At 59.4% G+C, this 11,667-nt stretch overlaps 2 protein-coding genes across 3 annotated transcripts; one reads left to right on the top strand and one right to left on the bottom strand.

Annotated features, from left to right (window-relative positions):
* The first annotated feature begins 190 nt into the window (after nucleotides 1-190).
* RITA1 (RBPJ interacting and tubulin associated 1) lies at nucleotides 191-2,869 on the top strand. The gene is made up of 4 exons (XM_040986845.1): nucleotides 191-339; nucleotides 446-591; nucleotides 894-1,241; nucleotides 2,377-2,869. Exons 3-4 carry the CDS (start codon nucleotides 958-960, stop codon nucleotides 2,867-2,869), a joined length of 777 nt encoding a protein of 258 aa, XP_040842779.1. The 5' UTR covers nucleotides 191-339; nucleotides 446-591; nucleotides 894-957.
* Nucleotides 2,870-4,575: 1,706 nt separating this feature from the next.
* On the bottom strand, nucleotides 4,576-11,488 carry IQCD (IQ motif containing D). 2 transcript variants are annotated; one of them, XM_040986881.1, is made up of 4 exons: nucleotides 10,757-11,488; nucleotides 8,298-8,531; nucleotides 6,096-6,167; nucleotides 4,576-4,887 (listed from the first exon to the last, which is right to left on the bottom strand). In XM_040986881.1, the coding sequence occupies exons 1-4, from the start codon at nucleotides 11,486-11,488 to the stop codon at nucleotides 4,576-4,578; spliced, it is 1,350 nt and encodes a 449-aa protein (XP_040842815.1). The 2 variants fall into 2 exon arrangements, with proteins under 2 accessions (XP_040842815.1, XP_040842816.1); XM_040986882.1 differs by lacking the exons at nucleotides 6,096-6,167; nucleotides 8,298-8,531.
* Nucleotides 11,489-11,667: the final 179 nt, after the last annotated feature.

The raw sequence follows: 11,667 nt of genomic DNA, 5'->3' as shown, positions 1-11,667 counted from the left end.
AGACAGAAGGCCTCGACGCTGCACGCCGCGCTCCAGCAGCCGCCGGACGCCTAGGCCAGCGACGGGCTCACGCTCCGGGGCTGGCACGGCAGGTCCGTGTCTCGGGGAGCGGGAGCATGGAGTGCGGCGTCCCCCCCGCGGTGTGGATGGGTCTGGCCGGGGAGGTCCTGCTGCCTGGGACCGGCTTTGGGTTGCAGGGTGGCTGCGCGCGCTGGGCGCCTGTCGCTTAGTGCCCTTGCTGCCCCGGGTCACCGGGACCGAGCTGTTGGAGCTGCGACGGAACCCTGGGATGCAGCGCGCACCGACCTGTGTGGGCCGCCCGCGAGCCGGGGTGCTCAGGTAGGGAGGAGGAGACCCCTGGCGTGACACGGGGTGTGGGCGTAGGGGCTCCGTGACGATGTGTGTGGGTGCACATCACATTCAGGTTGTGCCTCCCGCCTTGCAGTTGGCCGGGTGTGACCCGCACGTGGCGCTCCGCCTTCTGACGCCTCGGCTTTGGGGTCCGTCCGGCGAATGGATGGGATCCTAGCTGCTTCCCAGGGCTTTGGAGAGGATGAAGCGAGGCTATGCCTGCTGAGCTCTTTGCACGAGGTAGGCGCAGGGTCCGTGGCGGCCGTGGTCGTCCCCCGTCTCCCCCCTCAGGATGTGGAAAACTGCCTGCGTCTCCCGCTGGCATGAAGCTCTTTCTGTTTCCGGGCTGCAGCACTCCTTTCCCCAACAGGACAGGACACCCCTAAATGTCCGTAACGCCCCCCCCCCCCCACTGGGCGCAGGCAGCTGGCCTTCCCCCGGGAGAGGGAAGGAGGCAGCCAGGCCTCTTGGCCCTGGGAGGGGACCTTTGTCTGCCAGCCCTGCTGTTGGCTCAGCCATGGCTCCCTGATCCCCTTTCCCAGGGAGCCCCGGCGGCAGGGCCTGGAAGGCAGGGCGCACCTATGGTCACCTGTGACTGCGGACAGCATGAAGCCCCCGGAGGAGCCGGCCAGCGGCAATGGGATGCGTCGCTGCCGGGTCAGGGTCAGGGCCAGGGCGTCCTATGTGGATGAGTCTCTGTTTGGCAGTCCCGCGGGCACCAAGCTGCCCCCACCAGACTTTGACCCACCCTGGGTGGAGACAGCCCGCCCAGCCAGAGCAGTGGTGGGCTCAGGCACATCGAGGACCCCAGCAGCCAGGGGGAACTGTGAGACCACAGCGTCTGGGGGCAGCACCTCGACCCTCACACCGAAGAAGAAGAACAGATACAGGTAATGGGATGGGGAGAGGTGCCTGAGGGTCAGTCCCAACCCTGACCTGGGGCAGGCACCTTGAACAATCTGATCTCCATGTGGGAAACAGGACCAGGGACCCTCCACTTGTGGGACTGGCGGGAGGGGTAAAGGAGGGAGGAGCATGGGAACCCAATACGGGGAAAGGTTGAGACAGTGCGCACAGGCCATGAGACCATGACCCTGGTGGACCCATGTGGGAGTGCCCGAATTTGGCAGGTAGTTCTGGAAGTGGGCCTGGCTGCTTTGCAGGAGCAGGTTAGAAAGACAAGCTGGTGGGCAGTGGTGCTTACTGCTGGGTGACTTGGATTTGAGGGAGGTGTCTAGTTTGGAGCCACTTGGCTCTCACCCCCCCCCCTTTTTGCAGGGGGGTTGCTTTGGCTGTGGGGGAAAGAGGGAAGTTAGCAAGACTGCATGGCGGTACGCAGGCATGCCCAGGGTGAGCTGGAAGAGCTGAGAGTGGCTAGGCTGGGGAGATTTGCTGGGTTAGCAACAGAAGTAGTAACAGTTGCCAAATGGACCCCTCTGCAGGCAGACTCTGCCTTGCACAGTCGGACCACACAGCAGCAGGGGCCATGGCTCAGCTGATGAAAAACTCCAGCAAGTAGGAAAAACTAAAGACTCTGGTTACACTAACTGGGACAGCAGAACTGACTAGAGCAGCCCAAGGGCTCTGGGGCTCATGCTGCCCTTGGACATCTGCCTCCTCAGGGCACCTCTGCCCTGCATCTCCACCCCGGCCCAGCAAGCACAGGTGGCAGAAAGTCATCTTCCTGGTAGCTTCAGCAAAGGGCAGACCTAGGTCAGGTGGCCTCTTCTGAGCCAACCAGCATGGCAAGGCAATGGAATATGCAAATTGGCCAGGCAGGGCTTGAGGGGGGGGGGATGCAGAATGGGGTCCAGGTGGGAAGGGGCCGGTGGATCGGGATTGGGCGTGTTCAGGGTGGTATGGCCGTAGACCAACTGGGGGAACAGTAGCAGGGAGGAGCCGACAGATCCTGTGAGGCATGGCCTAGCTGGGATGCCCAGCTAGATGGCAGGGACTCCTTGGCTGCTGCTGCATGTCGGACGGGGGCTGTGAAGCCCCCCTCAGCTCACTGCCTTTCTCTCCCAGACTCATCAGCCACACTCCATCTTACTGCGACGAGTCGCTCTTTGGCCCCCGGCCTGAAGGCAGCAGCTGGCAGACCTCATGGACGACAAAGGGGAGCACAGCCAAGCTCCATACACTCCTCTGGACGCCACCACCCACCCCCAGGGAGACCCCACTGCGAGCAGTGCATCCCACTGCTGCTGCTGCCGCCCCGGGGACAGAGCCCAGGGTGCTGGGAGAGCCCAGAAGGCGGTCCCCTGGCCCCGTGGGCTCCCCACGCCTGCAGGGGCGGGCGCGCTCCCCTTCCCTCCCTTGTCTCAGTGGTCCTGACTCCGCTCACCCCACGTCCTGTACCCCCGATGCGCGTGAGCCTCGGAATCCCAGGCTGTCCACATCGGGGGTGACCTTCCGGAGCCCACTCGTGACACCCAGGGCGCTCGCCGTCAGCATTTCAGTGCCAACGACTCCCCGACCAGGAGGCATTACCCAGAAACCAAAGCCTCCGTGGAAATGAGGGTCTTTTGTCAGCTTTGCCCGTGGGGGTTTGGCTGGGGCAGGGATAGACTGGGCAGCCCCCACCCCACCTTACCCCCTCCCCCTGGAGCCAGCACAGTCGTGCCTCCCCGCTGCTCCCTGCTTCGCTCCAAGCTGTGTACTGTGGGGCATTTCTCCAGCTGTCAGCCACACTTCAACTCAGTGCCAATGCAGGGGCTTCTGCCTCTCCATCCCGTGAGACTGGTCATGCTGCCCAGCGTGTGTAGCCCGCGTGGGGTGTCCTTCCCCCTCCCTTCCAGCCAGGCCTCTGCTCAGGGTGGGCTGGGTGGGAGTCTGGAGGCACGGGCGCCTCTGTGGGTGGTATGTGGGTGAGCGCGTCTCATGTTAACAGTCATGTATTCAATACATCAGGAGCTCATGAGAGCCATGAGTGATATTTTTTCCCCTCAACCAGGCCATTGTACCCGAGTTCACTAAAAGAATCGAGTTAAGTGATGCCCACTGTTGGTTGACCCAGGGAAGGGGCAGGCGGTAACAGGCTGGCTTCTTCCTGCCTTGGTTTTTAGTCCGTGCCACCAACTGGTTGGACAGCTGACTTCCCTGAGTTTGTTTTGTTTTTTTAAAGATTTGTTTGAAAGCCAGAATTACTGAGACAGGGAACCCTTTATTCACTGCCCAAATGACCATGAAGGTCAGGGATGGACCAGGCCAAGTCTAGGAGCCTGGGCCCTGGCCTCCCCTGTTGTGGGGAGCAGTGGCCCAAGAAACCAAGTGCCTGAGCTGTCGCCTGCTGCCTTCCGGGGCACACATGAGCAGGAAGGTGGGATTTAGAAGCTGGGCTGGGACTCGAACCCAGGCCCTCTGATAGGATGTAGGCGTCCCAGGCAGTGCCTTAACCACGGAGCTCAATGCCTGCTCCAGCCACGCTTATGCCATTTTTAAATAACACAGTCATGTACCATAGAACATTCTACTCAACACCCAGGAAACACCACACGCCTTCAAGTGTGTTGCACTATGACGTTCCCTCAACAAGATCCCCTGCTGATGCGCTGGAGGCCATATCGGCCATCGCTTCCCTGCTGAACCAAAGTGTGGTGGGTCCAAGCAGGCCAGCCAGCACGCACTTGACCCTGCTCTGCCGCTGTTCCCTCCAGACCTGGGCTGGAGTCACTCAAAATCATCATGGTCCTTGCCCAGAGGGAGTGAGGTGAGTCCTGTCCTGGTTTTTCCTTAGTTGCTGGCATTTGAAGAAGTAGGGGACAGTTCCTGGCTCTGGCTTTGGCCTGGTCCAGCCCCAGATGTTTGGGAAGCTAACCAGCGTGCGAGTGCTTCAGCTGCCTTGGCACCCAGCGGAGCCAGGATGTGGCTGCTGGTGTATGACTGCATTGGAGCTCGGGCTGTGCTGGGAGGGAATGAGGTTGTGGCTAAGAGGTTAATTCCTGAGCTGGGCTAAGGGTAGTCCCAAATCTGGGAGTTGTGTGCCCCTCCCCCTGCCCCGGGCAGCTGTGACCTACACCCCACCACAACTGTAACGTGTAGGCTTGGGGCTCCCCATCTGGTTCCCTCGCTGTACCCCCAGGCTGTGGCGCCTGCCCCTCTCCTCTGCACGTGGCCTCTGGACACACCGACACACAGCAGCAGCCCTGGGTAGACGGAGGTTTTATTTGTAAGAGGCTCTGCTTCTGGGTGGGAGCACCTGGGAGGGCGGGTGTGGGGCAGGGCTCACTTCTTGCCTTTGCCCTTGCCCTTGCCCTTGCCTTTGTCCTTGTCCTTGCCCTTGGCCTTGGCCCGCTTCTTCTTCTTGGACCGGAGCATGGAGCGGACCAGGTAGCCCTTCCACACGGCCTGGATGATTGTGGCCGCGCGCACCATGCGCACCATCTCGTGCTCCGCCTCCATCCTCTTCTTGGAGAGGATCTCGCGTTCCGTGCGGATCTGGGAGTACTCCTCCACCAGCACGTCGTGCTTCCGCTTCAGCTCCTCTAGCTGGGCCTTCTCCTCCTTGTGGACGACTTCCAGGTCCTCGTACTCCTCCTGGGGAGGCGTGCAGGACGGAGTAGGGGCGTGGTCTGTAGGTCCACGCGCCGCCCCCTTCCTGGTGGGGCTACGCCCACTCCACGATGACACATCCCAGCCCTTCCTATCCCTGGGTAGCAGCCTGCTGAAATACTTAAAGGAACAGTGAAGGAGGCAGGCTTAGAACCCGGGAAACATGGGGACAGTTCCACAGCTGGCGATGTCGCCAGGGTCAAGTGGCCATGTGTTTGCCTGTGGCCAGACATGGTGCCAGGCACCCAGGCACCCAGGCAATGGAACTGGCAGCCAACGGAGGTGTCAGCTTCACAGATACCCAGAGCAGAAGGAACCATTTCAATCAAGTAAGAGTTGTAAAGTTGTGTGAAAGGCAGGTGCCCTGCTATAACTGACATACTTTCCCAGCCTTTCCCCAGCACCTGTTGCAGGAGACACAGAGCTGGCTATGGGGGGGTACCTTCCTGCAGGTATCCCATGGCCCTCACCGAGACCAGGGAAACAAGCGCATGGCCTGCCAAGGTCCCTCTTTGGGTTCCCCATGGTCACACAGAGTGAGGTCTTGCTTTACCCTTCAGAACCGCACACTTGGCCTTGGGCCATTCGGTTTAACGTCACCTCCGGGGCTCCTAAGGCCATCAAGACCCCAGGCCAGGGCCATGTGCACTGGTGTTAGCCAGTGAGGGGAGGACTGACAGATGAGGGATGACGCCCCATCTGTAGGCCACCCCTCCCTGGGCACATCCTCCAGTGGCCAACTGCCGCCTGGGATGCACGTGTGTGCAACGATTGGGTCTCACTCAATCCCTGCTGATGATAGCATGCATTTTGTTTTCCTTCACCTCTGCCACCGGGATGCTGGCACATCTCAGGGGCTCGGTGGAACCGTGTTGAGCGAGCCCTGCGTGGTAGAGGGGAGCTCCCCCTCTGAGCTGGCTGGGGCCCCTCCGCAGGCTGCATGGGTGCTGGCTAGAGCCTGCAGTTATGGCCTGTGGACACTAGAGGGAGTCTGAGCCACTGGCTCCTTCCTCTGCTCCAGGCTGGACCAGCCGGCAGGTGCAGGCAGGTGCAGGGAGGACCTGGGAGGACGGAGATGCAGGCCTGCTCCTGGTCCCTCTCTTGGGGAAGCTCAGGACGTGGCACAAAACAGGGCTGTCCTGGGACTTCTCCCATCTGGAGGACCTGGGGACGAGCTCGAGGGCAGCCCATACCTGCTTCTCACTCATCTCTGTGTCATATTTCTGGATCCAGTTCTCCACTTCCGTCTCCACTTTATACTTTTTCTGAAAAAAACAAAAACCCAGTGATCACTGCTGGGTGGAATGACATGAGCCGCCTACCACCTTCACGCGCCTTGCCCTCAACCTGGCAGGCGGGGGAGCGGCAGGAGGACTCTCTTTTCTCCCTTTCTGATGAGCAAACTGAGGCTCCCATATTCCAAGTCACTTTGAAAAAAAACTTACTTAGCTTGAAAGGCAGACTTACAGGGGTAGGGGTGAGGTCCGGAGATGTTTCTTATCTGCTGGTTTGCTCCCCAAATGGCCGGGCCAAAGCCAGGAGACTGGAACTCTGGCCCATGTGGTCTCCCATGTGGGTGCAGGGGCCAAACACTTGGGCCAGCGTCTGCTGCTTTCCCGGCTACATGAGCAGGGAACTGGATGGGAAGCAGAGCAGCCAGGAATTGAATCCGTGCTCATGGGATGCCGACATTGCGAACCATGGCTTAACCCATTGCATCACAAGACTGACCTCACTCACTCACTTCTAAGATGGCAGCTAAGGGGTGGCAGAGCCTGGATTTGAAGTCAGCAGGCTGGCTCTGGAGTATTTATGAGAAGGAATGGGAGTAGATGCAAAGGCCCTGTGGTACTCAAACAGCAGAAATGGAGCCAAGTGGCTGGGGGAATGCCCAGGAGGGGAGCGGTCCCTGGTGAGGCTGGAGTGAGGCGCTGTGTCTTCGAGGTGTCAGAAGGCGACTCTGGAGTCCTGTGTGTGTGGGAGGGAGCCACAATGTGAATGGAGGTACACTGGGGAGGTACAGTCTAATTTGGTTTCTCAAAGGTTGGCTCCCCTATATACAATGGAAGGTTATATAACCACAAAGATGGAGCAAGTAGGGTCCAGCACAGTAGCCTAGTGGCTAAATCCTTGCCTAGCATCTGCTGGGATACCACATGGGCACTGGTTCAAGTCCTGGCTGCTCCACTTCCCATCCAGCTCCCTGCTTGTGGCCTGGGAAAGCAGTCAAGGATGGCCCAAAGCCTTGGGATCTGTGCCCATGTGGGAGACCCGGAAAAGGCTCCTGGATCAGCTCAGCACTGGCCATTGTGGCCACTTGCGGAGTGAATCAGCAGACAGAAGATCTTTCTCTCTGTCTCTCCTCTCTGTAAATCTGACCTTCCAATAAAGATTAATGTATCTTCAAGAAGAAGCAAGTGCTGACACACCAGTGAACTGTAGAGACGCCAGTCACAGAGGCCACCCAGTGCATGGTTCCTTTCGTACAGAGTCTGGAATAGATGAATCCCTAGAGGTTGGATGCAGGTCAGGGGTCACCAGGAACTGGGGGATGAGGAGAAGCAGGAATGATGGATGTGGGGCTTCATTTCCAGGAGATGAGAGCTTGGCCACCAGATGGTGTGAGGGCTGCCCAGCCATGGAGTCAGTCACTTTCCAGTGGCTAAATGGGCAGTAGGTGGGCGCCATCTCTACCAAGGACAAATCCACCAGCCCCTTCTCCACAGGAGCCAGAGCTTTCCCACTTGGGCCGCCATGGCAGGGTAGGGGGCTGGCTTCAGAAGGCTGTGACCTGCCCCCCAGGGGTAGAAATGTACAGCCAAGGTTGCTTTCTGGGGCACAGGCCCAGGGCTTCTAGCTGTGACACTGATGATAGTGGACACAGGTGGTCTCTAGGTGAGAGACTGGGAAGCTGGCTTGCGTTGGGCTGGAGTCTCGGCTCAGGATGAGGACAAAGAAACAGCACTTATAGGATGCCTGCTGTGTGCCAGCTTTGCCTGCTCACCCTGTCAGTACATTCTACTAGCGACTCCTTAAACTTGACACCCCAGGGGAGCAGGCTGTTTGATGCCCACATCCCTTCTCGCAGTACCTACTGCCCCTCCAGCTCCCTACTCACGCACCCTGGGGGGCAGAAGCTAACGTCTCAAACCTCGGATCCTGGCTGCCCATATGGGTGCCGGGATAGAATTCTAGATCTGTCCGCAAACCTGGTGGTGTCCCTGTCATTTCCAGCTGTGACCATGGAGGCCAGGAGGGCGCTCTCGTGCAGACCCTCCCGACCTTCCCAGAGATGGATGGGCACTTTAGTTTGGGCTTTGCCTATTGCTGCAGTGCCCTCCTCCCCTTCCTCAGCCAGCCCTGCCCAGTCCCTCGAGGCCCAGCACCCAGGGCACCTTCCTCAGCGCCTGCTCTGCCTCCCGGTTCTCGGTGACCAGGTTGTTGAACTGCATGCGCAGCAGCAGAATGTCCTGCTGGATCTTGGCCAGCCTGGCCTGCGAGGCCCGCGCGTCTGCCTTCTGCTGCTTCTCGGCTTCCTGCTTGATGCGCGCCAGGTTGTTCTCCGAGAACTTGAGCACCTGGTGCAAGTGGTTCTTCAGTTCCTGGATCACGAAGTTCTCCTTCTCCACCTGGGCAGGAAGAAGTGGGGCTCCGTCAGGGCCCCCCTGCACCTTGCCGAAGCCCACGCCCTGGCCCTGTGACAGGTGGGCGGGGTGAGGCTCTAGAAGGCAGCACTGTTGTGTCTGGGGTCATGTCACAGGGCTGGGATGTAAAGCCAAGTTTATCTCACCCAGGTTCTTGGCCAGCACCTTCCAGTTCCTGGCATGGGCCTACCAGAGGGAGGCTGCAGGAGAGCTTTGGGATGACAGTGACCTTCCACCCAGGACACAGTAGGCAAGGGACCTGCTGGCACGGCACAAGGCTGGAAGGTATGAAAGAAACACCCGCCACGGGGATCGCTACTGGGTTGCCCCTTGAGGGTCAGGAATGGGAGCACGGGGTGGGTTATACGTGTACCCCACCGGCTTCTTGCAAACGCTGCTCTCCCTCTGTGCTCAGTGTTGTAGGGCATGGCTCCTGCCTGGCAGCCTCAGGCTGGGCCAGGGGACCCACAGGATTGGAGCTCGCTTGGCACACACCGTGGGCAGAGAGGGAGGGACCTATGAGATGGGCCAGGCGAGGAAGAGGGGAACAAGGTCTTCCATGAGGACACACCCCTGCAGGTCAGAGCTTTTCTTGCAGTGTCACCACCGTGGGGCTGACCATGGCTGCCTCTTCATGGTACACGGGGATTCAGCCACATGATGAAAGTGGAATGTGACCCCCAGGTCAGTCCCACCTGGAGGCCCGCACTGGTTCCACCACCGAACAGAACCAATACAGCCACCTGCAGGTCTGTCCCTGTCCCAACAGTGAAGTGTCCTCCAACCTGGAAGTGACCTCCCCTGATTGAGGTCTGATGGCTGGCCTCTCTCTCTGTCCTCTGAATGGGGACACAGTGATGGGGACCCAGAGACAAGGACCCTTGTCTGTTGGTGGGAAACCAGACCCAGTCAAATAACCAGACAGTTGTGACAAACAAAATGTGACGAATGGCTTAAAGGACGCAGTCAGTGAGAAGTACCTGAGCCACAGCATGGGAGTGGGGACCTGGATGCCCCCATCTGTGGTGGCAGATCGAATGGGAGTGCCCGTGGCGGCCTGTGGCGGTGTGACGGGATCTGCCCTCCTCAGAGTCCGCGGATTAGCCCCCTCAGCAGCTTCTCTACCAGGCGTGCATGGAAGTGAGGGACACAGCTTCTGGGCTGCATCCCTTAAGGAGCAGGACCCAGCCTTCTCCCCTTCCTTCCCTTCCCACTGGCCAAACCAGCAACAGCACTGCAGGGAAAGCTGGGGCAGCCACGTCAGCCCGCTGTTAGAAGCCTCCCTGGGGGAACGGCGGAAGACCAGATCCCCGGCCACTGGCAAAGCAGAGCAGTCACCAGCCAGAAAACCATTTCCACTGTGACTTGGGCAACCCTTCCTTCAGTGTTTTTGGGACAGCAGCTCAACAACTCCTACTCTGCCGCCTTACTGGGATTCTAGAAAATGTGGGGAAGGCGTACTGCACGGCACGTGTCACAGTTGATGGTTTTTGGGGTTAGGGGGAAGGCTTGGTACTGCCATTATGTCCTTTTAAAATAATTCTCCTAGATCTTCCACCTTGGTCTTGGGGTAGACTGATCCTTTACCTGGCCTCAGAGGCCCTGCTGATCCCTCTCCCGCCCTCTTCCCAGGCCACCTCTGTTGCTTCCTGCCAGCTTCCAGCCCCTGGGGCTTAGGATGCAGCCCTGCGGATTCCCTTCCACCTGGCATGCGGGCCAGCATGCCAGGGCCAACTCCAGGCAGCCCGGGAACATTGTTTCGTGGCTGCATTCCTGCCAGCATGGCGGGCTGAGTTGAGTAGTTACATGGATTGCTGCAATGTTCAGAAAGCCCACAGTATTCACCAAGTTTGTCATCCTTGGCTTGGAGGGTATTCCCTACCTCACTTTCCTAGCCCTCTCCGCTGTCCTGCTTCGAGCCTTGGGTTCAATGTCCCTGGCCTTTTGGGTCTCGGGGACCAGCTTCTCCCGTGAGCCCCTCTTCCAGCACCCTGTGCTTCTCAAGACTGTAACTAAATGACTTCTTCTATAACTGCTTTCTCCACTGTGAATGCCACAAGGCCGCAACCACATAGGCTTAACCTTGGAGCAAATGAATGGGGGAAAGGCTGTTTAAATCATGGAATGGAAACCCCAACCACGTCAAGATTGGAGCCATGGGACGCGGCTCCTTCAGCACCCCGCCCAATCCCGATCCCAGCAAACGGTACCTCTGCCTTCCTCCTCTTCATCCCCACTGCCAGCTCGTTTTCCAGAATGTCGATCATCTCCTGGTTCCTCCGGTTGCGCCTGCTGACGTCCTGGATGAACTGGGCCTTCTCCCTTGCTTCCATGGGGCTGGTGAGCAGCTTCTCAAACAGGAAACCCCGGAGCTCCAGGAGGTTGTCGATGAACGACTGAGCCTCCGCGCTGCGGCCCTGTGTCTGCATCTGCAGGAAGCTGGCGACCTGGGGGCTGCTGAGCAGGACCCTCAGCACGTTCCTGGTGGAGTCTCGGATCTGCTGCAGCAGCGGCAGGAGGCTGGCCTTCTGCATCTCCAGGGAGGAGCGGCGGGCTTGCAGCCAGCCTTCGCCCTCGGCCTCGTCCTCCTCCTGCAGCAGCTGCTGCTCTTGCTCCTGCAGGTGGCTGGCAGCGTCCAGCAGGAGCTCACAGAGGTCCTGGTGCTCTCGGATCATGGCCGCCACATCCTCCCCCAGGACCCCCTCTGTGACCTCCGGGTTGGACGCTACATACGACAGCAGCGTCACCAGCTCCACTTTGTAGATGGTCTCATCCAGGACGGTCATGATCCTCTTGGCCTCGATCGTGGTGAGTTTGGACTTGGAGGGGACCAGGGGTTTTGGGGGGACGGCTGGCTTTTGGGATGGCTGTGACCTTAGTGGGATTCTGTTGATGTCGGGGCCTTGGTAGAGAGGCCCCACGGTGACGACCTTAGAAGCCATTTTCAAAGCAGCCTCCTTTGTCTTCAGGGCTGGAGGCTTGCGCGGATTAGCTGTGCCTCATGCTCTCACTGTCCCAGGCAACTCTACAAAAGGAAGGAGTGGGCGTCACAGCTGGGCTGGCATCCATGGCCTTGGGGGACTGCAGCAGCCACACCTGTTGGCATTGGGAGCCATTCTCT

This window comes from Ochotona curzoniae, unplaced genomic scaffold (genome assembly GCF_017591425.1).
Source record: "Ochotona curzoniae isolate NIBS_2020 unplaced genomic scaffold, NIBS_Ocur_1.0 contig_46, whole genome shotgun sequence".
Lineage (NCBI taxonomy): Eukaryota > Metazoa > Chordata > Mammalia > Lagomorpha > Ochotonidae > Ochotona > Ochotona curzoniae.
This window is presented reverse-complemented; position numbering and strand designations above follow the sequence as displayed.